Source organism: Puma concolor, chromosome C1, assembly GCF_028749965.1.
Source record: "Puma concolor isolate L17-30 chromosome C1, mPumCon1.1.hap2, whole genome shotgun sequence".
Classification (NCBI taxonomy): Eukaryota; Metazoa; Chordata; class Mammalia; order Carnivora; family Felidae; genus Puma; species Puma concolor.
This window is the reverse complement of record NC_141674.1, coordinates 159,876,276-159,903,494: the sequence shown is the minus strand read 5'-3', so window position 1 is coordinate 159,903,494 and position 27,219 is coordinate 159,876,276. Positions and strand designations below refer to the sequence as shown.

Below are 27,219 nucleotides of genomic sequence, written 5' to 3'. Positions count from 1 at the left end.
GATCTCACAGTTTGTGAGTTCAACCCCTGTGTCAGGCTCTGTGCTAACGGCTCAGAGCCTAGAGCCTGCTTCAGATTCTGTGTCTCCCTCTCTCTGTCCCTCCCATGCTCATGCTCTCTCTCTCTCAATAATAAATAAACATTAAACAAAACGAAAAAAAAAAATTTTTAAGCAGTCAGTAGTAAAAAAAAAAAAAAAAAAAGTAGGGGGGAGGCGCCTGGGTGGCTCAGTCAGTTAAGCATCCAACTTCAGCTCAGGACATGATCTCACGGTTTGTGAGTTCAAGCCCCAAGTCAGGCTCTGTGCTGACAGCTCAGAGCCTGAAGCCTGCTTCCGATTCTGTGTCTCCTTCTCTCTCTCCCCTCCCCAACTTGTGCTCTGTCTCTCTCTGTCTCTCTCTGTCTCTCAAAAATAAATAAATGTAAAAAAAAAAAAAATTAAATGTTTGGTAGCATTGTGAGTGAAGTTTCCTGGTCCTGGACTTTTATTTGTTGAGAAGTTTTTGATGTCTATTCAGATTTCCCATTTCTTCTTGAGTCAGTTTCAGTAGTTTCTATGTTTCTAGGAACTTACCCATCTCACCTAAGGGTGAGATTGACAAATTCATTGACAGAAAATTGTTCATAATATTCTTAGTCTTTTTTATTTCTGTAAGGCTTATTGTAATGTCCCCAACTTCCATTTCTGATTTTAGTTATTTGTGTGTTCTTTTATTCTTGGTCAGTCAAGCTGAAAATTGTCAATTTTGATAATATTTTCAAGAAACCAATTTTTGCTTTTGCGGACTCTTTCTACTGTCTTCCTATTCTCTGTTTCATTTATCTCTGTTCTAATCTTTATTATTTCTTTCCATAATCTAGCTTTGGGTTTAGCTTGCTCTTCTTTCTCTAGTTTCTTAAAAGTGTAAAGTTAGGTTATTTATTTGGGATCTTTGTTTTTAATGTAAACATTTACAGCTATAAATTTTCTTCTGTGCACTATTTTCCCACAGGTTTTGGTATATTGTGTTTTCATTTTCATCTATTAAGTATCTTCTAATTTCACTTGTAATCTCTTATTTAATTTCCACCTATTTGTGAATTTTCCAGTTTTTCTTCTGTTACTGATTTCTAGTTTCATTCCACTGTGATCAGAGAAGATACTTTGGATGATTTCAATCTTTTTAAATGTATTAAGACTTGTTCACAGCCTAATTCATCATCTACCTTGGAGAATGTTCCATGTACAATTGAGAAAGATGTGTACTCTACTCTTGTTGGATAAAGCATTCTATATAAGTTTATTAGATCTAATTGTTTTATACTGTTGCTAAAGTTTGTTTGTTTTATCTTCTTCTGTTTAGTTGTCCTATCCATTATTTAAAGTGGGGCACTGAAGTCTTCAACTATTATCGTCAAACTATTTCTCCATCAATTTTTGCTTCATATATTTCGGGTCTCTGCTGTTTGGTACATACTATGTTTAAAACTGTTTTTATTTTCTTGATGGATTGATTCATTTATCAATATATAATGTCCTTTTTGCTCTTGCAACAATGTTTTACTTAAAATCTATTGTGTCTGATATTAGCATTACCATCCCAGCTCTCTGTTGGTTACTATTTGTGCAGAATATTTTTTCACACCCATTTTCTTTTCTTTTTTTTTTAAATTTTAATGTTTATTTTTGAGAGAGAGAGAGACAGAGTGAGAGCAGGGGAGGGGCAAAGGGAGGGAAACACAGAATCCAAAGCAGGCTCCAGGCTCGGAGCTGTCAGCACAGAGCCCAACACAGGGCTTGAACCCACGAACCATGAGATCACGACCTGAGCCAAAGTCGGACACTTAACCGACTGAGCCACCCAGGCGCCCCCACACCCATTTTCAACACGTTTGTGCTTTTGGATCTAAAATGTCTACGGGTGCCTGGGTGGCTAAATTGGTTGTGCATCTTAGTTGATTTCAGCTCAGGTCATGACCTCACGGTCATGGGATTGAACCCCAGGGAGGGCTCCACCTTGGGCGTGGAGCCTGCTTGGAGTTCTCTCTCTCCCTCTCCCCCTACCCAGCTTGAGCACTCTTTTTCTCTCTCAAAAACAAAAAAGGAAATAAAATGTCCCCTACAGTCTATTCATGTTTTTTAATCTATTCTGTTAATCTCTGCCTTTTAATTAAAGAGCTGAATGCACTTATATCTCAAGTAATTATTGATTTAGGATGATTTAATTTTCCCATTTTGCTATTTATTTTCTATATGTTCCTCAATTTGTTGTTCTAGTATACTGTATTGATTCCCTTCTCAGTTCTTTTCTTTTTTAGTTTCTCCTTAAATAGTTACCTTCATTTTCTAACAATCAAGTTGGAATTAATCTGAACTTAGTTTCAATAGTATACAAAAATTCTGCTCCTTTACAGTTACATCTCTACTCCTTGCCCTTCATGCTTTTATCTATCCGAATTTTTCTACAAGAACATTGATACTTGGTTTAAAAACCTCAATCTGCATTGCTTTCCAGATTTAGTTCCTTCTTATTACATATATTTTTTTGTTTCTTTTTTAAATTACATATGTGTTTAAAACACTATGAAGATTAAAACACTGGCATTAATTTTGGATTTTCTTAAATTCTACAAAGACTGTGGAGATTAATAATATGGAAAAGATCATATAACATTGTATTCTTCTCCTATGGAGAACTGAATCTCCCAAGTCAATAATATTTACAACAGGCATTCTGCACAATAGTGAGACAGCATATAAAGCAACACCTTTAGAACCCTTATCTCAAGCAGTTATTTTGAAGGGTTCGTAATCAAAATATAATCCAGCACAAGTCAAATGTTAGACTAAGGGGAGATATCATGGGACTTTTCTTTGATGCATGGTTTCAAAGTAGGCCAATCAATGGCCATAAAAAAGGTCTAGAGCAATAAGCACACCTAGCACCCAGACTGTGGTCTCCAAATACCATTTCCCACTAAAAGGAAGTAGGGCTTCTTAGAGAAATGGCTGATTCCTGGGTCAGAAATGCATAACTTGCCATGCCAGAAAATGTAAAGTTTGAAATCTACATGAGGTGTGTCAAAAGAACTGAGGAAGTAACTTGAAGAGGCTCCAACTGAACAAAGATGGAAGAATGTGATCCTCAATGAGAAACTAATTGCAACATATCATAATGATTTAAAAAGTACTAATTAATTATTTTGGGAAAGTGCTAAGGAATGGCTACCTCAATATTTTGAGCACTATCTAAGGGAAAGAATACAGTATTTACCCTGCCTTTTGTGGATAATTTATGTCTCAGAGTAATCAAAATAGTTGATGAAGTAAAATTTCTTTTATAGAAGTATTTCAGCTAATAAACAAAAAAAGAGAAAGATTTGTGGATGAACTGATGAATCTAGCCAATAATCACAATTCATTGCGAATATTTCAAAAACAGAGAAAACAGAGTGGACAGAAGAACTAGGTAAACATCATAGAGATACATTCAGTAAAATTCAAAACATTCTTAAATGACTTAATTTGTTCAAAAAAGTAAAACGTATGTGGATAGGAGGGCCCCTATTTGGGGGAAGGGAGAAGGAAGAGGGGAGATGAAAAGGGAGCTTATTAATTAAAAGACTACAAGGAGATCCGATAAGTATAAATTAATTAATTAAATAAAGTAAATAAGAAACAATTGGGGAATTTTATTTTTTTTATTTTTTTTATTAAAAAAATTTTTTTTAACGTTTATTTATTTTTGAGACAGAGAGAGACAGAGCATGAACAGGGGAGGGTCAGAGAGAGAGGGAGACACAGAATCTGAAACAGGCTCCAGGCTCTGAGCGGTCAGCACAGAGCCCGACGCGGGGCTCAAACTCATGGACCGCGAGATCATGACCTGAACCGAAGTCGGATGCCCAACCGACTGAGCCACCCAGGCGCCCCACAATTGGGGAATTTTAAACACTGATGAGGTATTTTACTATACTGAGGAACTAATTTACTTACAAGTGACTGGGCTATATCTAAAAAACATGAACTTTCTTTTTAACTGAAACAGTGACATGTTTACAGATGAACTGAAATAATATCTGGAATGTTCTTCAATATAATTCTGAGGAGGTGGGATAAATAAGATTAGCCAATCAGTCACTATTAAAGACTGATGGAGACATGGAAGTTAATTTTACTAATTTCTTTACTTCATTGTGCGGTTGAAATGTTCCATATCCAAATGTAAATAGATAAAAAGAGATCAAAATAAAAAAAGAAGTCAGAAGTAAGGAAAAATAAAAAGGGGTAAAAGGCACGATGTCAGTAGGTGCGTGAGGCTCAGAAAGAAAGGAAGGAAACAGCCAGAGATTTCACCTGCCACAGTTCCCAATTAAAATCACTCTTCAGATTGAACACTTTTTAATGTTAGTTTTTTTTTTTTTTTAATTTTTTTTTCTTTTTTTTCTTTTAAATTTTTTTTTTCAACGTTTTTTATTTAATGTTAGTTTTTATTCACTTCCTTCTATCTATAAAAGATAAAAGAGCTATGTTATAGAATTATCTAACATTAATAAGTTTAGCTAGTATGCAAAATTGTAAAAAGGATTAAATGAAGTGACAATCTGGTGAAAGTAACCTAAATATAAAATAATAAAAAAGATTAAAACAACAAAAACCAAAACTCTGCATAGGACAGAGATTTTGTTTTGCCTTGTTTCTTATTGTGACAGTATCTTGTACCTAGGTTCTCAATAAATATATGTGGAATGAATGAATGAAGGAATAAACAAAACATTACATTGATGATTATAAAGTATTTGGAGAAGAAGTTATAAAAAGTGAAAAATCTAATATGCTACTTTCCTCACAACAGTAGAAAACAGATATAGCTACAAAACTAGTTAATACTCCCACACATTTCCTTTTTAGTCAGCATTTCTGATCTTGACAGCTCTACTCCAATGTTCTATTCAACTGGGGTTTCCCAAATCAATTTTATTTTTAAGCAAGAAAAGTCACAAGAGGAGAAACTAATTACTAGACATCATATTAGATCCTTTTGCCTATATTACGTTACTTAACAAGTACAATAATCCTCGGAGGTCAATATTATCTCTATAGTTAAAAGAAAGCAACAAACTTGACCAGATTATGTCAAGCAATACCTGTATTTGAAGCCATTTCTCTTTCCACTTTACTATACTAATTCAGAGAATAAACACCCTAGAAAAAAAAGGCTTGGGAGAAATGTGTAAGAATTTTGGGGCGCCTGGGTGGCGCAGTCGGTTAAGCGTCGGACTTCAGCCAGGTCACGATCTCGCAGTCCGGGAGTCCGAGCCCTGCGTTGGGCTCTGGGCTGATGGCTCAGAGCCTGGAGCCTGTTTCTGATTCTGTGTCTCCCTCTCTCTCTGCCCCTCCCCCATTCATGCTCTGTCTCTCTCTGTCCCAAAAATAAATAAACGTTGAAAAATAAAAAAATAAAAAAAAAAAAAAAAAGAATTTTATTTTCTCTTTGCTTCACACAAACTCCTGCTGAAAATGGATTGAATTCATTGGGACAAAAGTGTGTAAGAGCTATCACACCTTAAAATACTTCAGTATGGGAGAGGATGAAGGGCATTCAGACAAATTCTTCAAAAATTTTTCAAAGAAAATTTTTTTAACTATACATTGGCAAACATATCATTCAGCAGGCTGTTTCAAGAATGACTGCTTATAGGGGCACCTGGCTGGTTCAGTTGGTTAAGCTTCCAACTCTTCATTTCGGTCATGATCTCATGGTTCATGAGCTCGAGCCTCACATTAGGCTCTGCGCTGACAGTGTGGAGCCTGCTTGTGATTCTCTCTCATTCTCTCTCTCTCTATCCCTCCCCTGCTCTCTCAAAAAATAAACTAAAAAAATTTAAAAAAAAGAATGACTGCTTCCAGTAGTTCAAAAAATAAAGGCAAACCTACCTGAATGTGCCTTATGTAATTAAAATATTTAAACTGACAGTATTTCTGGGCTTAAACTGCTTTCCAATTTTAAAACAATTAAACTGTCAAGAAAGCTAAACTCAGTTATTGGCCACCTACCATTGATAATATACCATCACACTTCAAGGAAAAAGACCGTGTAACATATAGAAAGACTTCTCTGTTAAGGGCTTCTTCTAACACTCGTGTCCAGGAAAGTCAGATAAAGCCATGTTAAAAATCTTTGCTATACAGATCTAAATTGATCCTTGCTATATAGATCTATAGTATATCCAAAGATATTAATTTATTAATACAGGTATTTATTAACCTGTTGTATATACTTTGGCTGTAAAATGTTCCCACCGAAAAATTACTTTGATTTTACCTGAGGATGCTTGTAATAGTACAACCAATCCTGTAGGTCGGTCTTCAGAGGAGGGGCCACTTTGTCCACAAATAACACAATCATATACTGCCTCAGAAACTTGTGGCTCTGCTGTTGCGATCTCCATAGGAATATCGTTCTCAGGAGAATCTGGGGGGAAAAAGGTGCAGGTCTTAATTTCTGAGGAGAAAAATCTTTCTTCAATGAAAATACAGGGAAAAAAATTAAGTTCAAAAAATTCTGTGACCCACAACTATATGGTCAACTAATCTTTGATAAAGGAAAGAATATCCAATGGCAAAAAAAGTCTCTTCAACAAATGGTGCTGGGAAAACTGGATGGCAGCATGCAAAAGAATGAAACTGAACCACTTTCTTACACCATACACAAAAATAAACTCAAAATAGATGAAAGACCTAAATGTGAGACAGGAAATCATCAAAATCCTAGAGAAGAACATAGGCAGCAACCTCTCTGACCTCAGCTGGAACAACTTCTTACTAGAAACATCACTGAAGTCAAGGGAAACAAATGTAAACATGAACTACTGGGACTTCATCAAGATAAAAAAATTTCTGCACAGCAAAGTAAACAATCAAAAAAACTAAAAGGCAACCTACAAAATGGGAGGGGATATTTGCAAATCACATTAGCTGAAAGTATTTGGTCAGTATCCAAAAATCTATAAAGAACTTACCAAACTCAACACCCAAAAAACAAATAACCCAGTGAAGAAATGTGCAGAAGACATGAATAGATACTTTTCCAAAGAAGACATCCATATGGCTAACAGACACATGAAAAGATGCTCAACATCACTCATTCTCAGGGAAATACAAACCAAACCATGATGAGGTACCACCTCACACCTGTCAGAATGGATAAAATTAACAACACAAGAAACACGTGGCAAGGATGTGGAGAAAGGGGAACCCTCTTGCACTGTTAGTGGGAATGCAAACTGGTCAGCAGTATGGAGCTTCCTTAAAACTAAAAATAGAACTACCCTATGATCCAGCAATTGCACTATAAGATATTTACCCAAAGAATACAAAAATACAAATTTAAAGGGATACATGCACCCTAATGTCTATGTTCCTCAACTGTAACTTGGATAATGCTTTTCTCAGGATTAGTCCTAGGTTATGGGTTTTAAGAACAAGACCACTGAGGTAAAGTACCATTCTCATCACATCATACCAATGTCATATTATCAACATGACATCACTATCAATATTTACCTGGAACATCTAGTTAAGGTAGTGCTTGCCAACTTTCTCTACTGTAACATTACTTTCCCCCCATTCCACACTGTACTTTTTGGAAAGAAGTCACTAAGCACAGCCTACACTTAAGGAGTAGAGAGTTGTTCTACCTGCTTGAAGGTTGAGTTATCTACATAAATGGTTTGGAATTCCTCTGCATGGGAAATTTGTCTATTCGTCTTCATTCAATCATTTATTTATATAAGTATGAATTCATGGATATTTATTTTGTACTCAGGGTTATAATCCAACACTACTTTATTTCCTTGCATAAACTGTGCCAACTTGGCCACTGGGGGCACTTTCAGTCTCCAACTCTAATCTATTACTACATGGATCATTTTAGCCTTCTCTTATCTATCTATAACCTACCACTCCAGTAGTGAGAAATCCAGCTCCAATCAGGCCACCATCTATTTACCTAATTATTCAATCTCAGTATATTAGGATAGCAGTTGCAGAATAGTTAACCCATACTTCCACAGAAGGCATGTTATCAACCTCAGTGTCGATGTATAGTTCCTTTTATCTTCAGTATTCTAGACTTCACTAATTTCCAAAGTTACTTAGCCTCTTTTCTCCCCTTCCCCTAAATGAGGCTGTTTTGTGTATTTAAAATACAGTTAGAGCCTCTTGCCACATTCTGAAGTCCATTCTGGGACCTTCAACCTCTTAAGTGACTTTTTAAATTTGCATACATTAAAATTCACTCTTTCTGTTGTAAAATTCTACGGCTTTTGACAAAATGCATAGTTATGTATCCAACCATACAGTCTTATACAGAATAATTTCACTGCTCTAAAAAATACTTTGTGTTTCACTTACTTAAGTCCCTTCCCCAACCCTGGTCACCAATGATTTGTTCACCATCTCTATAGTTTTGGTCTTTCCAAAATGCCATATAATTGGAAACATACAGTATATAGCCTTTTCAGACTGACTATTTGCACTAAGCAATATGAATTTAAGATTCATCCATGTCTTTGTATGGCATAACAGTTTATTCCTTTTTATTGCTGAATAGTTCTCCAATGTATGGATGTACCAGTTTGTTCATCCATTCATCTACTGAAAAACATCTTGGCTACTTCCAGTTTTGAGCAATTACAAATAAAGCTTCTATAAACACTCGTGCAGATTTTTGTGTAGATCTATGTTTTTACATCAATTGGGTAAATAACCTAACAGCATGATGGCTGGATCATATGGTGAGACTAAATTTACCTTGGAGAAAAATGTCAAATTCCTAAAACCAAAAGTTCCAAGAAAAAGAACTTTTTGTACTTTTAACTAGCAACACATGAAAAAACTATGACTTAAATGTCACATTTATATCACTGTAGCTGGATCTTTATAAACTATTGGTTAACAAATATTAAAACCAAAAATAAACACTTATCTCCATCTAGTGGCTATCAAAGAGTAGATACATATAGCGATATTTCAATTTCAGAAAATTAGGTTGGCTGTTTACTGCACATTGTTAGTTAAAACAGAATAAAAAACAAACTGAAAATAAAGTGAATGTCCAATAATAAAGACATGGCTGAGTAAATTACTTCATTATGCACTATTATGGGCTTTCTCTGCTTGCCCCAAAATAAAGAAAGGAAAAAAAAACACTAAATTAGAACAGTGGTACTCAACTTTGGCTGCACATTAGAATCAGCTGTGAACTTTTTCTAAAGCTCCCTATGTCTGAATTCCACTCCCAAAGACTTTTCTTTAATCTATAGTGGCACCTAGGCACAGATTTACCTTAAGGAGGCTGTAATGATTCTAATGTGCATCAAGGTTGAAAACTACTGAATGTAGCAAAAATGAAACTGGACCACTTTCTTACACCTTACACAAAAATAAATTCAAAATGGATGAAAGACCTAAATGTGAGATAGGAATCCATTAAAATCCTAGAGGAGAACACAAGCCATAGCACTGGCCTTTGACACTGGCTACAGCAACTTCTTACCAGATATGTCTCCTGAGGCAAGGGAAAGAAAAACAAAGTACTGGTACTACATGAAAATAAAAAGTTTCTGCACAGTGAAAGAAACAATGAGACTAAAAGGCAACCTACGGAATGGGAGAAGATGTTTGCAAATGACAAATGTGGATAAAGAGTCAGTATCCAAAATCTATAAAGAACTTATAAACTCAATACCCAAAAAACAAATAATCCAATTAAAAATGGGCAGAAAACATGAATAGACATTTTTCCAAAGAAGACATCCAGATGACCAACAGACACACGAAATGATGCTCAACTTCACTGATCATCACGGAAATACAAATCAAAACCACAATGAGATACCACCTCACACCTGTGAGAATGGCTAACATTAACAACTCAGGCAACAACAGATGTTGGCGAGGATGCGGAGAGAAAGGATCTCTTTTGCACTGCTGGTGGGAATGCAAACTGGTGCAGCCAGTTTCCATACTCTGGAAAACAGTATGGAGGTTCTTCAAAAGGTTAAAAATAAAACCACCCAGGGGTACCTGGGTGACTCAGTTGGTTGGGCATCCGACTTCAGCTCAGGTCATGATCTCACTGCTCACGAGTGAGTTCGAGCCCCACATCAGGCTCTGTGCTGACAGTTCAGAGCTTGGAGCCTGCTTCAGATTCTGTGACTCCCTCTCTCTCTCTGCCCCTCTCCTGCTCATGCTCAGTCTCTCTCTGTCTCTCAAAAAATGAATAAACGTTAAAAATAAAAATTAAAAAAAAAACAGAACCACCCTACAATCCAGCAATTGCATTACTAGGTATTTATACAAAGAATACAAAAATACTAATTCAAAGGGGTACATGTACCCCAACATTTATAGCAGCATTATTTACAATTGCCAAATTATGGAAAAGGCCCAAGTGTCCAACAACTAAGGAATGGATAAAGAAGATGTGGTATATATAAATAATGGCCTATCACTTAGCCATAAAAAAGAATGAAATCTTGTCATTTGCAATGACATGGATGGAGCTGCAGAGTATTAATGCTAAGTGAAATAAGTCTGTCAGAGAAAGAGAAATACCACATTATTTCATTCCTATGTGAAACTTAAGCAAAACAAATAAGTAAAATGGGGGAGAGAGGAGAGGAGGAGGGGGGGGGGCAAACCAAGAAAGAGACTCTTAACCATAGAGAATTGATGGTTACCAGAAGGGATGAGGGTGGGAAGATGAGTCAAACAGGTGATGGGGATTAAAGAATGCACATGGTGTGATGAGCACCAGGTGTTTATGTAAAGTGTTTGGTCACTAAATTGTACACCTGAAATTAATATTACACTGTACCTTAACTAACCAGAATTTAAATTAAAAACTTAAAGAGCACCTGGGTGGCTCAGTTGGTTAAGCATCTGACTCTAGATTTCGGCTTAGGTTCTCACGGTTCATGAGTTGAAGCCATGTGGAGCCTGCTTGGGATATATTCTCTCTCTCGCCTCTCTCTCTCTCTCTCTCCCTCTCTTCCTCCCCCTGCCCCTCCAAGCTTGCTCTCTCTCAAAGTAAACTTTAGAAATTAACTAAAAACTTACAAGACATTACAGACCAAGCACCATCCCTCAAAACTGACATATTTAGATTCAGAATAACCAACGTAAAAAATATTCTATCCATGAGATCTGCTTTCTAATTTCAGTGAAAAGGAATTCAAGTAGTTTCTACTTAGTTGAGAGAGCAAGAATTTCACAAGTTACACAGCAAAATTCAAAACGATACTTCATAAAATAATGTTTTTAAACATATATGCAACAGCCATAGATGCATAGTACTATGCACTACATGCATTCCAATGTCCCAAGTAGATTGGTCCTACCTGAAAGAGAACAAAGCTCACAGATGCGTCTGATTCCAAGAAAATGGAAGAACATTAAAAAGAGGCTAATTCATGAAAAACCACACACAAAACTGTGTAAGGAGCAAAAAGAGATGTCAGGGAATAAGAAGAAGCAGTTAAAATGCAAAGATTATCCTTTTTAATAATAATAGAAATACTAATTATAGCTAAACTACAATACCACTTCTTCTCAACTATGACATTACCAAAAAAACAAAAGTTTGACAACTTATTCTTACGGCAAGAATGTAAGGAAAGTGATACTATGACACACTGTTGGTGGGAATGCAAAATAGCACAACCACTAAGAAAGTAATTTGACAGTACCTAGAAAAATTACCTATGTATTTACCCTTTAGCCTAGCAGTCCCACATCTAAAAATCTATCTCACAGATATATTATCAAAATACAAATAAATACATATATAAGGACAATCACTGCAGTGCTACTTGTACTAGAAGCAACCCAAATTCCAGTAATAGAAGACCATTTGAATAAAATCTGGGGGCGGGGGAAATCTACAAAATGGAATACTATACAGCTAGAAAAGGGAATGAAGAAGATCTCTATACACTGTCTGCTGGGATCTCCAGGATAGAATGTTAAGTGAAAAAAACAAGGTAAAGAAAGCATACACAGTATGTTATTATTTACCTAAGAAGGGGACACTAGGGATGTAAGTATTTTTATATCTTAATATAATATATAAAATATACTCATATCCGCAGTCCCTTTCTTCTGTAAATGCTAACATTAAATTTTTAGCATGCATGTTAAAAAATAAAAGGATAAATCTCAAATTAAACTGTATTATTGGGGTGCCTGAGTGGCTCAGTTAGTTAAGCATCCAACTCTTGATTTCAGCTCAGGTCATGATATCGTGAGATCAAGCACCATGTGGGGCTCTATGCTGGTGGTAGAGAGCCTGCCTGGGATTCTCTCTCCTTCCCTCTCTCTCTTCCCCTTCCCAGCTTGTGTGCACTCTCTCTGTCTCTCTCTCTCAAAATGAATAAAGAAACTTAAAAAAAAAACCCAACTGTATTATTAAATAACAAAATAATCAGCTGTCTCCACAAGTAACAATAAAACTCAGCCAAATCCTGATCTGTGCCAGCTGTTGCTTGGACAACCCCACATTCCAAATGAAATCTTAAAGGATAGGTACTGCGGACAGATATTATTTCAATTTACCTAGTATCTACTGCCCTTCTGCTAATAGCAGGCTTCAGTTTTTGTTTAGCAGAATCACCCCCTCATCACTCACTTCCAATTCATATGATTTGGGTGGGGCTGACCCTACAATAGGCTAGACTAATAGAGGCACATCAAAGATTTTTGCTTTAGCTATTGGAAAAACAGTATTCTTTTCATTCTGGTTTTTAAAAAATAAAAATTTCCAAACACGTTAAATATCCCTTCTATCTTGTGCCTTGTGCCTGAATCAATCAAGCAATGATCAGATCTTTTAATTCTTACTTTGCAACTATTCTCATGTCTGTCCCTTTCTATCCCCAGGCTACCAACTTGGGGCGAGTGCACTTAACTCTTCTCAATTTCCTCCAAATCTGAAGAAATACCACTTACTGTGGTACTATACCATGTACTACAGTATAACCCCAGACAAGTTACTTGATCTAAGTCTAGGTATCTTTATCTAGAATAATACCACCTCTCTCATGGGGGTGTCAGGATAAATAAGTCAATATACAATATATTCAACACAGTGGTGGGTACACAATTAACATACAAAACTACATAACCACCATCATTCCCTAAAATTCGTACTTTTAGACCCAGACTCAAAATGCAGAAAAGGTTTGGGGCGCCTGGGTGGCTCAGTCAGTTAAGCATCAACTTTGGCTCAGGTCATGATCTTGTGGTTCGTGAGTTCAAGCCCCACGTCAAGCTCTATGCTGACAGCTCAGAGCCTGAACCCTACTTCAGATTCTACGTCTTCTTCTCTCTCTGCCCCTCCCCTGCTTGCACTCTTTCTCTCTCTCAAAAATACATATACATTAAAAAATTTTTTCTTAAATATAGAAAAAGTTCTGTGTATACAATGCTTAGAATTAAAATTAGAAAAAAGCTATAGTCTAATTATGATGGGATAATTAAGTAAATTATATAATAAACATAATAATAGGGATAGCCAATGTTCATAAACACTTACGTGCTAAGCACTCTGTTCTAAGTATTTTTTTTCCAATATATGAAATTTATTGTCAAATTGGTTTCCATACAACACCCAGTGCTCATCCCAAAAGGTGCCCTCCTCAATACCCATCACCCACCCCCTCCCTCCCACCCCCCATCAACCCTCAGTTTGTTCTCAGTTTTTAAGAGTCTCTTATGCTTTGGCTCTCTCCCACTCTAACCTCTTTTTTTTTTTTTTTTCCTTCCCCTCCCCCATGGGTTTCTGTTAAGTTTCTCAGGATCCACATAAGAGTGAAACCATATGGTATCTGTCTTTCTCTGTATGGCTTATTTCACTTAGCATCACACTCTCCAGTTCCATCCACATTGCTACAAAGGGCCATATTTCGTTCTTTCTCATTGCCATGTAGTACTCCATTGTGTATATAAACCACAATTTCTTTATCCATTCATCAGTTGATGGACATTTAGGCTCTTTCCATAATTTGGCTATTGTTGAGAGTGCTGTGTTCTAAGTATTTTAAATGTGCTAATACAGGGCGCCTGGGTGGCTCAATGGGCTAAGCATGTGACTCTTGATTTTGGCTCAGGTCATGATCTCACGGGTTCATGGGATCCAGCCCTGCATTGGGCTCCATGCTTATAGCCTGGGATTCTCTCTCTCCCTCGCTCTCTTCCCTTCCCTCCCCTCAAAGTAAATAAACATTTAAAAAATATATATACTAGTACATTCAATCCTCACAACAATCTTATGAAGCAGGTAGTGTAATAATCCCTTTCTTTGGGGGGGCGCCTGGGTGGCTCAGTCGGTTAAGCGTCCGACTTCAGCTCAGGTCATGATCTCACAGTTAGTGAGTTCAAGCCCCACGTCAGGGTCTGTGCTGACAGCTCAGAGCCTGGAGCCTGCTTCCGATTCTGCGTCTCCCTCTCTCTCTGACCCTCCCCTGCTCATGTTCTGTCTCTCTCTGTCTCAAAAATAAATAAAACATTAAAAAAAAATTGTTTAAAAAATAATCCCTTTTTCATTACGTGAAAACTGACACAGAGAGGTTAAGCAAAGTGCTCCAGACAACAGAGTGGCTGAGGTATGAACCTAGGCAGTCAGGCTCCAGGGTCCATATTCATAGCCACTACACCTTGCTACCTCTCCAATGAACTTTAAAAATTCACTCTCCAACTTTAAAAATTATAGCTTAAAGTAATTCAAAAGGATAAAAGATAATTGAGAGAGAGAAAGCACATGTGCACTCTAACAAATTCAGAAAGATTTGAAAAAAATTCTGTACGGCAAGTAGGAACAAGATACTGAAGAAAGGACATCTCTAAGCATGCAAAGTAAAAAGAACACATCATATAAAAGGTAACAAATATAAAAGATTAAGTAAAATAGCAATCTAGGAGTTTCAACATCCAACTTATACAACTAATAAGAGTCCCACAAAAGGAGTACAAAGAAAATATTAGGATAGGAGTGCCTGGGTGGCTCAGTCAGTTAAGTGTCTGACTCTTGATTTCAGCTCGGGTCATAATCTCACGATCATGAGATCAAGCTCCATGCTAGGTTCTGTGTTGGGCTCCATGGTGGGCTCTATGCTAGGTATGGAGCCTGCTTAAGATTCTCTCTCTCCCTCTCTTCTGCCCCTCCCCTGCTCTCTCTCTCTCTGTCTCTAAGAAAATAATAATAGAAAATATAAGGAGAAAAGTATGTAATAGTTCTTCACTGCTGTTTAATAAATTACCCCAAAACTCAGTGGCTTAAACCAACATTTGTTATCTCACACAGTTACTGAGGGTCAGGAATCTGGGAGCAGCTTAGCTGAATGGTTCTGGTTCTGGATCTCTTATGAGACTGCTGTCAAACTAAAAATCTATCCGAAGGCTTAACTGGAGGTTGAAGTTTCACATCCAAGCTCACTAACATAATTGTTGGCCAGATGCCTCAGTCTCTCTCCAGACAGTCCTCTCCATAGCGCTGGTCACAACATGGCAGCTGGTTTTCTTCCAGAATAAGTAATCCAAGAAAGAGAGAAAACAAGACAGAAGCTGCAGTGTTTTTTATAACCTAATGTCAGAAATGACACAGTATTACTTCTGCCATATGCCAGTGGCCATGCACACCAGTTCTGGTGGAATGTGAAAGAAGACTACACAGGGCATAAATAACCAGAAGACACGGATCATAGGGGTGCTGAGGTGGCTCAACTGGTTGAACATCCGACTTCAGCTCAGGTCATGATCTCACAGCTTGTGAGTTCGAACCCTGCGTCAGGCTCTGTGCTGACAGCTCAGGGCCTGGAGCCTGCTTCAGATTCTGTGTCTCCCTCTCTCACTGCCCCTCCCCTACTTGCACTCTGTCTCTTTCTCTCTCAAAAATAAATATTTTAAAAAATTAAAAATAAAAAGGAAGGCATGGATCCTTGAGGGTCATCTCGGAGAATGGCTAGTCATCAGAGAAATCATAGGAAAGTTTTTTCTCAGAGCTTCACAGATATGAATCTTCAGACTGAAAAGGCCCACTAAGGACTAAGGAAAAGGAGAAAGATCCACCTAGATACAAATCATAAAATTTCAGATCTCTTGAGGTGCCTGGCTAGTTAAATCGGCAGAGCATGAGACTCTCGATCCCAGGGTCATGAGTTCAAGCCCCACGTTGGGCATGGAGCCTCCTTAAAATTAAAAACAAAACAAAACAACACAAAACAAATCAAAATGAAACAAAAAAACATGTTACAATCTTTTTTAAAAAATCCAAATCTCTAAGGATCAATTAAAAAGTTACGGAAAAGGGAAAAAAAAGTTCACCTACAAAGGACTACCACCAGACTTCTCATCAAATGAATAGTAAAAGACAAAGGAGTATTGCTTTAACATTTGTAACAGAGAATATATTTCAACCTGGAATTATACAGTTATCCAAATGAAATATCAAGCATGAGAGCAAACAGAGTTCCATCCAGAAACACAAAGTTCAGAAATTTCAGACCCCATATAAGCATTATTAGGAACACACTTATGGCTGAACTCCAGTAAAACAAGACCCAAAAAAGAGAGATGATATAAGATGCAGGAAACCCCAGATCAACTCTACAAGAGGAAAATCCAAAGGTAATGGCTGTACAGCATACCTCCAGAGCAAATGGACCAGACTGGAACAGAATTACATGCAAAGGACAGTACGACTAAGTAGAACAACAGAGATATCATAAGGGCACGTGAGTTAAGAAAAAACAACAGTTGAAAACTTCAGGAAAAACAAAAAATAATATAACAAAGTAATGGCCCAAGCAGAGGTATGTAAAGGGTGGTACGGTTTTAGCAATTGAGAAACTGTAAGAAATGGGGCTATACACAATCTCCTTAAAGTAGTCTAGGAGTCAGGCCACTGGACTGAAAAAAAAATAATAAAGTAAATGAATCTTAGAACACTACTTAGCCCTGTACTCAACAACATTCAAAAAGTCATATTAATTATTTTTCAACATTTAAAGTCAATCTTTGGATGGAACACTTGATTGTAACTACAGAAGAAAATGTAAGCAACCCTGACAATTTAAAAGTAAATAAGTAACTAACTGATAAAGACAGAGGTAGAAATGTGGAAAGGAAAAATAAAAGGAAAAATAGGGGTGCTATAAGTTTACTTTATATGAAGGGGTATGAAGACAGTGGCTATAGGAAGAACAATTAATACACATGGTAATTATATTTGATATGTAAAAAACAAAATATTAATTATGAATTTTTGGAAAAAGGTAAAGAAAAAGAGATGAAGAAAGGGAAAGTAATGTCAATGAACTAAATCCTCATCTTTCAAATGAGAAAGTCAACTGATACTAAATCTGATAAACAGTATTCTTCACATCAAAATTAAGTCCTGAACATAAACTCCACTGTTGACGGTTCAGAAGACATTATACTATATCTGGACTAACACCCCCACACACACGTCTTCTGGATGTTGACCCTGTGTGCTTATGTGCACAAAAGTGCATGAGAATGTACATGGGTGTTTGAATGCATATATGTGTATATATTTTAATTATGTGTATGACTTTATTTCAGCATCTCTGTTCTAAAAGAAAAAATAAAAACCACTGGAATGCAAGAGATCGTCAAGAAAGGGAGTATCCTGGTTGACTGAAGACTGAGATTAACTGAAATTTAATCTATTCTTTTGCAATGTTTGTAAAAAATTACTCATAGCAATCTACTATTATACAGGAAAACGGCATCCCCTCTCACGGTACATACACCAATGCTTATCCTAACAGAAGTGAGAAGTACACCTGATTTTAAGAAATATTGAAGGGGTAGCAGAAGGAGGAGGCACTAAAAGTATTTGAAAGCTATTTTTAAAACCTCAGGATAATTTCACAGGAAAAATCAGAACAAGTAAATACATATTGGTGTACCACACAGATCTAAAGGACAATCTAGCAGAAGAAAGTAGCAGAGGATATTTTATTGCTACCATCAGGAAGAACTTTCTAATAATTACGACTACTCCACACGGAATAAACTGCCCGCAATAACAGTCTGATCCTCCATCGCTCTACTGTTTAAATAAAGACCAGAAATCATCTGTTTACAATGTTGAAAACTGGTGAAGATTGAACTAGATAATCCCTGAGGTAATAAGTATAATTATAAGAGTTCTAAACTAATAAATTTTAGCTTACCAACATCCATTGCAGTTTCCATGAAGCTTTTCTGTCGTGAAGCAAACTCTGCAAGCAATTTCTGCTGCCTCTCTCTAGCCTTTTGTCGCCTAGATTAAACAGAACAAAGTGGTAAGTATCAGATGTGTTTAAGACTTACCTACTACATTTCAGAAGTGTATATTGTATGAAAAGCCCCTGGCACACAACTATTTTCTGAACTGTGTATTAAATTTTATGTAAGATTTGACTGTCCTTAGATTCCACTGCTTCAACATGGTTTGAAGATCACTGGCTTAAACAGACAAAAATAAAAGCCAAGATTTATTTTAAAATGTGAAATAATTAAAGTAGATAGAAAATCTGGGTTTCTAACAATTTCCTAAGTATGTCATGTCAATTGGCAGCAAGAGTAAGAAAAGTTTTTTCATCAAGGAACTCACAATTTAACCCCAGGCACAAATAACAGCAAACTGGTTGCTAGAAGCTATGATGTTTAGATATAAACAGAATCTAAAAGATAAAAAATAGTCAGATTTACTATTATATTAAGAATTGGACTCTCCTAAAAGAGAATGAGCAGAAGCCAATAAATTTCCCAGTTTCTACTAGGAAATATTCCAAGTTTAGTTTATTTTGTTTCAAGGAAAAATACAGAAGTCTCAAATACAACATAAAAAATAAACTGTATTTCAAATCTAAGCATAAATATTCTTTTGGATTAATTCATCAAATTCTATTTATTATTTATCCTTTATCTACTTCCAAAGAGTATTTTAACTTGAGGCTGGTTGGGAAAAAGAAAAAAATAAAAGAAAAAAATAAAAACTACACACACAAATACAACACAACAGGACTATAACATAAGAATAAGAAAATAAAGGTGAACTAATAAAGAAAGGAAACAGAGGCTTCCCTAGATTTGAGGATGCCAACAATACTAGCGAGCATAAAAATTTTATCCCGAGCAAAGAAAGGTTAAAATAGTAATCTAAAACAAAAGGCAAGGAAGAAAAAAAAAAAGTTACAATGTAAGCTGTATATTAGCTCATCAAAAGAAAGAAAACTTTTTACTGAAACAAAACTCAAGAAGAAATTTACCATAGCCTGTGATGTTAAAAACATTAAAACATATCCATTAAAACATAAAGGATATCCTGAAACTACCATTACACTGTATGTTAACTAACTAGAATTTAAATAAAAACTTTCAGAAAATTAAAAGTAAAAAAAAAAAAGTCTAAAAAACCATAATGGATAGAGCATATTATAGCAGTCATTTAATGACTATTTATTATACAGATATACTATAAAAGTCAAAGCATAGTATTAAGCTGAGATTCTATAAAGTCATTTCTGTGGGAAACCTAAAAAAGAATTTTCATTAATCTCAATGAGTCAAAGATAGAGAATCTTGGATTAAAAAATGCTAACAGTAATTTTAGATTTTTCATTCACATATCCACTCCCATCCAATTAGTGGAGATTATCATGAACAGGCATAGAGTCAAGTACTGTCAAGCCTTACCATGAGAAGTTACATACTTTTGCCAATAACGTTCAAAAGATTTTAACACTGCTTTTCTAATAATTACTTTAAAAAAACTTTTTAACGTTCATTTATTTTTGAGAGAGAGAGAACAAGAAAGTGCGAGTGAGTGGGGCAGGGGCAGGGGCAGGGGCAGAGAGAGAGGGAGACGCTGAATCCAAAGCAGGCTCCAAGCTCTGAGCTGTCAGCACAGAGCCCGATGTGGGGCTCGGACTCACCAACGAACAGATCATGACCTGAGCCAAAGTCGGACGTTTAACCTACTGAGCATCCGGGCACCCCACTCACAGTTTTTAATAACTTTCTCTCCCTATTCCCTCCAACTCCTTCCCCTCTCCCTCCCACTCTCTCACATACCCACACCCACACACAAACTTTTCCTAGTTCTGTCCACTAAGAGTGACTGAAAATAGCTATATCCCCTAGAATGAGCACATTGATTGTGGTTTCTAAAAAAAAAAAAAAAAAAAAAAAAAGCCATCAGAACTCCTTGGAGAAATGGCTAGTTCCAAATACAAAAGGAACCTGGACTATCTTCTGGCCCCAGAAAAAAAGAAAATGTTCAAAGAATGATAGGGAAACATCAAAAGAATACAGAAACCAGCCGGAAGGGAGTCCCACAGGTCAAATCTAAAACAATTTGAGCATCAAAATGAAGAGCAAGCATGAGGTTGCAACCCATAAAATCAGAATCTGTAAGCCCAAACTGATAGAAATAAAAAAATGAATAAATTGAAAGTTTGTGAGAAAGAAGATATTACAGCATCTCAAAATATCTCTCCATAAATTACATATTAATCACAAAGGGGGGAAAGGGGGATACTTAACAGTGAAGAAGTCTGGCTGAAACCCCTTTAATCAAGTGATCAAAATTAATCACCAAATGAAACAAACTGAGATCATAGGACACCTGATGGAATACAATCAAAAGAACATAGCAATGCTTCCTTGATACTCCTGCCAGCAATGCATAATCTGAATCTAAACATAAGGGGCCAGTAGAGAAGCCCAAATTGAGGGACATTCTACAATGTTACTACCCTATATTCTTCAAAAGTGACAAGATCAAGAAAATAAAGGAAAAACTAAAGAAAATCCATATTGAAGGACACCAAAGAGACGTGACAACCAAATGCAAGGAACAATTCTGTACTGGATTTTTTTGTTGTAAGAAACAGTATTGAGGGGCGCCTGGGTGGCTCAGTTGGTTAAGCGTCTGACTTTGGCTCAGGTCATGATCCCACAGTTCGTGGGATCGAGCCCCATGTCAGGCTTTGTGCTGACAGCTTGGAGCCTGGAGCCTGCTTCGGATTCTGTGTCTTCCTCTCTCTCTCTCTCTCTCTGCCCCTCCCCTGCTCACGCTCTGTCTCCCTCTCTCTCTCAAATATGGATAATCAAAGCTTAAAAGAAAAAAAAAAAAAAACAGTATTGAGACAACTACCAAAACTTGGGATCTAAGGATTTTATCATACTCAAATAAAATGTTAATTTCCTTATTTTGAAAACTATATTGTGATTATATAAAAAAAAATGTCCTTATTTCTAGGAAATACAAACTAAAATATTCCAGGGTAAAGCAACTTACTCTGAAATGGTCTAAGAAGTTCTCTGTACTGTCCTTGAAACTTTTCAATAAATTTGACATTTCTTCAAAATGAAAATTAAAATCCATTCTCAAAGGACAAAAATTTGCCACCATAGAAGAAATGGAAACAAACAAAAATGCTCTACAGATGCTCAAAGCATTGTGTGAAACCTTCAAAAATACTATAAGCAACAACAGCATGCATAGAATACGTGTTTAATCTCCTACATCACTACTTTATGAAATTTATTATTATAAAAATACTATAAGCAACAAGAGAATGGATATAATACGTTTGGTTTCCTACATCACTACTTTATAAAATTTCCATATAAAATTTGTAAGTTACATGTTTCTTTAATTAACACAATCAGTTATGCCACTCTATAAATCACCTTTACATGAACATTTAGAGTATATCCATAAAAGAGTATTTCAAATAACAAATCATATATCAAACATTAAGGAAACTTCAAATAACTGCTTGGTACTAGTATTAAAATGCATGTCTACTCTCCCGCATCCACATGAGCCTGGAAAACTATAAGCCCCAGATAATTATGGCTGTCACCTTGACATTAGCTTCAAGAGACTCTCGCAAAGAACCCAGTCACATCATGCCTACACTTCGACATACAGAAACACTATGTAAATAAATGGATGTTGTCTTAAGTTGCTTAAAAAAAACAAAATCTCTACTGGCTTTCTATGATTTCCAGAAAAAGAATGTCAATTCTTTTTCCCTTATAAATTTTTTCTTAATTTAGGTAATTTTTTTGTCTAAAATTGGGCATAAATATGAGTAAAAATGAAAAGGCAGACAAGTGTAGCAGATTTAGTACAACTCAGGAATTTTCCACTATTATCCCAGAGGTAGAAACATTGAGGCTGCACACTGTTATAACCATCTAAAGGTTTCCTATTTGTATCGTTTTCTATGCAATAACTCTAATGAAAAGTGATGCCACGTTTGTCTATGGGTGAGGTAGTTGGAAATGGACCACCACTGTTTATAAACTGGCCTTTATTATGAAACTTAATCTAAAATCCAAAATAAATTAAGAAAAGATAATGTGAGAAGCATAGTGAGATTCAAATAAATTTATCTTAATCCTTAGCTGTCTGCTACAGAATTAGTTTCAAGTCCTTGTCAATACCATCACCACCACTGCTCAAAGGAAACAAAGCCTATTATGAAGAAAACCTTTACAATTTTTCAAGAGTACTATTTATTACAATAGCATTAGAGCCTTTGTAAAAATAGCATCTGAACTACTCCAGTATCATATGCATTTTGAGTAATAATTACAAAATACCTTTAACCAAATAAAATAAACTTTGATTCACTGAATGTTTACCTTCTTTTTAAAAAATGACATTATTCTATAATCAAGGAAATATCACCAATTTAAAAGGTTAACAAACATAAAAAATTTTACCTCGCTTTCAACTTTATCAATAGATCTCTTAAATCTTAGGCAGTTACTAATTCAAAATTAATAAATTGTCATGCAAATTATAGGTTAGTTATTTATAATGATTCCTATTTATGAACTACTGTAAGAAATAAAACTCTCCTACATTCTCCTACTAAAAGCTTTTGTATATATATATATTTTTCTTTTTTCATGTATTTAGTCATCAAATATATACTTAGCACTGTGTTCCAGATATGGTACTGGATATAACAGATTCAAAAATACAAGAAAGATTCCTCAACATGGAGAATCTCACCTCTACTGTTACAATAACAATTGTTTAAAAATTAAAATGCAGTATGATAAATACACATAGAAAAGCCATTATTATTGCATTTATACTGGATGATTGTACATACTCTTATTAACATTGGTTTTCACTGAGGGATAGAATTATACATGGGTTTGATTTTTTTTTTTTTTAGACCATGTCTTCTAAATTAACAACAATGAAATGTGTAACAAAATAAAGCTATCCAATAAAGTCCAATGAAGTTAGTTGATTGGTGAGTGCTTTTAGTAACTGTTTGAATTTTTGTCTTGAGCTCTTTTTCATGCAATAGAAGAGTAAAAAGTTTTTTTCATATATAATTAAAAATATGGAATGCTTCACGAATTTGCATGTCATGCTTGCGCAGGGGCCATGCTAATCTCTGTATCGTTCCAATTTTAGTGTATGTGCTGCCTTGTGAGAAATGTGGACACATATTTATTTATATACTTTATACTTTTAATATAAATTATCTACAACTTTAATTATATCAGAAATGAAGTACAACTATATATGTGATTAAAATTGCTTCTGACACAGTTAGAAAGGATAACCACCTAACTACTGAATCAAAGGAAACTGCCAATCTTATCTGAACTTTTGTAGCACAATCTTGTTTCTTCCTTTCTGAACCCTCTTGAATGCCACTCTCTACAGTGTTCCTCCTCTTCCACTCTGGTCATCCCTTTTAAGCCACCTTTATAGGTAATTCGTTTAATGTTTTTTCCTTATTTTATAAAAGTTCAGTATTAAGTATCTCATTTCTTACTGCACACACTTTTCTATATATAAGCCTTTAACTACTACCTGTATGACCCCATCTATAGCTCTAACTCTGAATTCTCCCCTAAGTCTCAAACGCTTTATCTGATTGGACATCTCCAATTGGGTATGCTCTTTAAGCTCAGTAATGTACAAAGCAGAGCATATCAACTTTACTGCTAAGCCTAAGCCTCTCCTTATCTTGGTCTGTTATCCTCCCCTATCTTGGTAAAGAGGAACATCATCCAAGAAAGATTTTTTGTAATTTATAAATATTATGATTTAACAGGGGCACCTGGCTGGTTCAGTCATTAGAGCATGTGACTCCTGATATGGGGGTCATGAGTTTAAGCCTCATGTTGGTGGTAAAGTTTGCTTAAAAAAATTTTTTTTAATTTAAAAAAAGCAACCCAAATTTCCCAAAACTACAGCTATGTTTTATTTTTTATTTATTTTTTTACATTTATTTATTTTTTGAGAGACACAGAGAGACAAAGTGCAAGTCAGGAGGGGCAGAGAGAGAAGGAGACACACAATCTGAAGCAGGCTCCAGGCTCCGAGCTGTCAGCACACAGCCTGATGCAGGGCTCGAACTCACAAACCATGAGATCATGACCTGAGCTGAAGTCGGACGCTTAACCAACTGAGCCACCCAGACGCCCCACTACAGCCATGTTTTAAAACATTACTTGTTGGGGTGCCTGGGGGGCTCAGTTGGCTACGTGTCTGACTCTTGGTTTCAGCTCAGGTTATGATCTCATAATTTGTGCGATCAAGCCCCACGTCAGGCTAAGTGCTGACAGAGCAGAACCTGTTTGGGATTCTCTCTCTGCCTCTCTCATTGCCTCTCCCCTGCTTTCTCTCTCTCTGTTTCTCAAAATAAATATACTTTAAAAAAATAAATAAAACATTACTTGTTTAATAATTAGTAATTATATACTGGAAAGATTGGAAAAGACCAAAAAGGAAAAAAAACCCTAAAACAACCAAATTTTTGAGAAATATTTAAAATATTTTTTAAAATTTTTCTATTTTCATTTAAAGTTGAATTAATAATAGTATTTGAAAACAGCAGCAGAATCATTAGATAACCCACAGCAATAACTGAAGTAGCAATTTTTCCAAAGGGATCTCACAAGTTTAGGGGAGTAATTTAATGTTGGGGTCATAAACTCTTGTCTTCTTACCCCAAACTAACTCAAGCATTACACATGCCCAAGCACTGACTATGTTTGGTTCTCTTTATCTTACAAACTAATCAACTATGATTATAGCTGCTAAACATCCAGATGATTAGCCTCAGATGGCCAAAAAAGGGGGATCCACCAAATCTTCAACTGAACCATACATGTTTAAAATATTAAAAATAAAAATTACCTTTCTTCTTTGTCCAATGTTTTCTTCTCTGCTGCAGTGATTTTTTTGGGGGGTACAGGAGGGGTCACTTTTCTACATATCTCTTCAATGATGCGTTTGTTCATTCTGCTTTGCAATGCAGCTTTTAGTAAAATTCTTTCCACTGCAGTTATACCATCTCCATGATTATATTTAGGAATTTCTGGTTGGATTAAAACTTCTATGTCATCAAGCCAAGGAGGATAGTAGGAGTTTTGTTTTCCTGAGAGTTTGTGATGAAGTTTAATTAGCAAAGACAATATGCTTTCTTTAATTTCCAAAATGGCTGTAGTTAACTGTGGAGCTGAACCAGGAGCAGACCACTTATTTGAAGTTTTGGGACGAACCACCTGATTTGCTTCACTGCTACTGCGATTGATGATCTCCTGAAACTTCTTCCTACGCTCTGCTACTAAGCTGAAAACTTGAGCTGTACCAGAATTCTACCATTAAAAAAGAGAAAGAAAAATCAAGAGAAGTTATTCAATGTCAAGTGTAAGAACATATTAGTATAACATTTTCCAAAGGGAATGTTCAACGTTCCATCCAAAGATTCAGCCAATAGATTTACTCTTTAAGTAAATCTGTCCCTTTACCTCTCTTAATCAAATATATTTAGTCTCACTCAATCTGGAAACAATTTTAGGGAAAAAGGAGGTTATCCACAGTAACACCTCTTTCTCAACCTCCTAGGCCAATCTACCAGGGAAAAGAGACAAAGCTTGAGAAGTATCTATAGCCATGTTAAGGAGAAATCATACATGAAGTTCCTCACCAGTTTATAGGAATAAAAGATGTTCCACCCAACATTTATCAAGAATACTATACTTCTAAAATAACATTGTGTGTTAACTATGCTTCTATTAAAAAAAAAATATGTCTTTACTAACTGCTACAAGACTGATACATTTTCTAGTTAAGTAAATTATAAACTAATTTTTCCTAAGTTGATGAATCTGAACTACTAATTAATTTCATTTTTAAAGAACTTCAAAGTTGAAAAATTACTTCTAATAAATGCTTAGTTACTAAAATAAAATATAACGATGAAAAATCAAACTGGTCTGTTTCATATTTGAATATCACTATAATTTATTTGAAAGGATTTTTAAAATATTTCCCTCAATAATTTTTCTTCTAAAAAGCCTTTTTGTTAAAACAGTCAAACTGCATCGGAGCTCTTAGAAATCATCTTTTAATTAAGATACAAGTCAGTTTAATGGATTTAATTTTTTTAAGCAAGCATAGAAAGGATGCTCCAATATCAACAGAGCTTTTATGAGCTAAATTATAGTATATGCTGTTTTTTAACATCCAAATTGTTTTTCAAAGTACTCTCTACCATCATTAGAGGTAAAAGCTGCCTCTGATTAAGATTCCAATTTAATCAAAATTCTTTATGGTGTTCACAGCAAAAACATATTGTCAAAGGCAAAGAAAGTTCCTATCCATGGACTCTGCTAAGAGAAACATCTGATTCAGTGCTCTCTATCCACAAAAAAATACATTATAAGAATAAGAGGTATTTAAATTCAGTTACTTGGCAGGTCATTTCAAGAATTTTTCATTTCTGCCTTTTAAAAATTAGTTAATTAAAAGCTACATGCAATGAAAGAGCTGATTTTCAAAATGAATCCAAATGCACACTGTACTAAGATTTTTGTGGGCTTATTTTATCAAAGTTAATTAATTGCCACAGAAGCAAAAAAATCTGTAAATAGGCATGCTGCCAGCAATTAAAGATTAAATTTATTTTGATTTAGGAAACATTCATTTTTAAGATATTAGTAACAATGAGAAATGCAAACAAACCCAAACGTGCTTATAACTGGTCCAAAATACTAAGAAAAACCCACGAATAAATACTCAGTATTATTTTTTAACTTCAGTGTGTGAATTTTCTTTAAGCCTAAGTCACCATATAAAAACACACACATGTTAAACTTTTAAAAAAATGTAAC

The 27,219-nt window shown here is 35.5% G+C and overlaps 1 protein-coding gene and 1 non-coding gene across 9 annotated transcripts in view; both read right to left on the bottom strand.

The window, feature by feature from the left end:
• UBR3 (ubiquitin protein ligase E3 component n-recognin 3) overlaps window positions 1–27,219 on the bottom strand; it is a 239,416-nt gene that overhangs the window by 88,327 nt on the left and 123,870 nt on the right. For all 8 annotated transcript variants that reach the window (XR_015255298.1, XM_086718866.1, XM_086718860.1 and 5 more), the window contains 3 exons: window positions 25,241–25,701; window positions 18,240–18,328; window positions 6,305–6,454 (listed from right to left, as the gene is read on the bottom strand). Coding sequence is in view for 7 of the 8 variants with exons in the window: in XM_086718866.1 (XP_086574992.1) it covers window positions 6,305–6,454; window positions 18,240–18,328; window positions 25,241–25,701 (700 nt within the window). In the remaining variant the exon portion in view is untranslated. The remainder of the gene's footprint in view (window positions 1–6,304; window positions 6,455–18,239; window positions 18,329–25,240; window positions 25,702–27,219) is intronic.
• On the bottom strand, window positions 23,424–23,526 carry LOC112849047 (U6 spliceosomal RNA). The gene has a single exon (XR_003222497.1). It is a non-coding gene; the product is annotated as a U6 spliceosomal RNA (small nuclear RNA).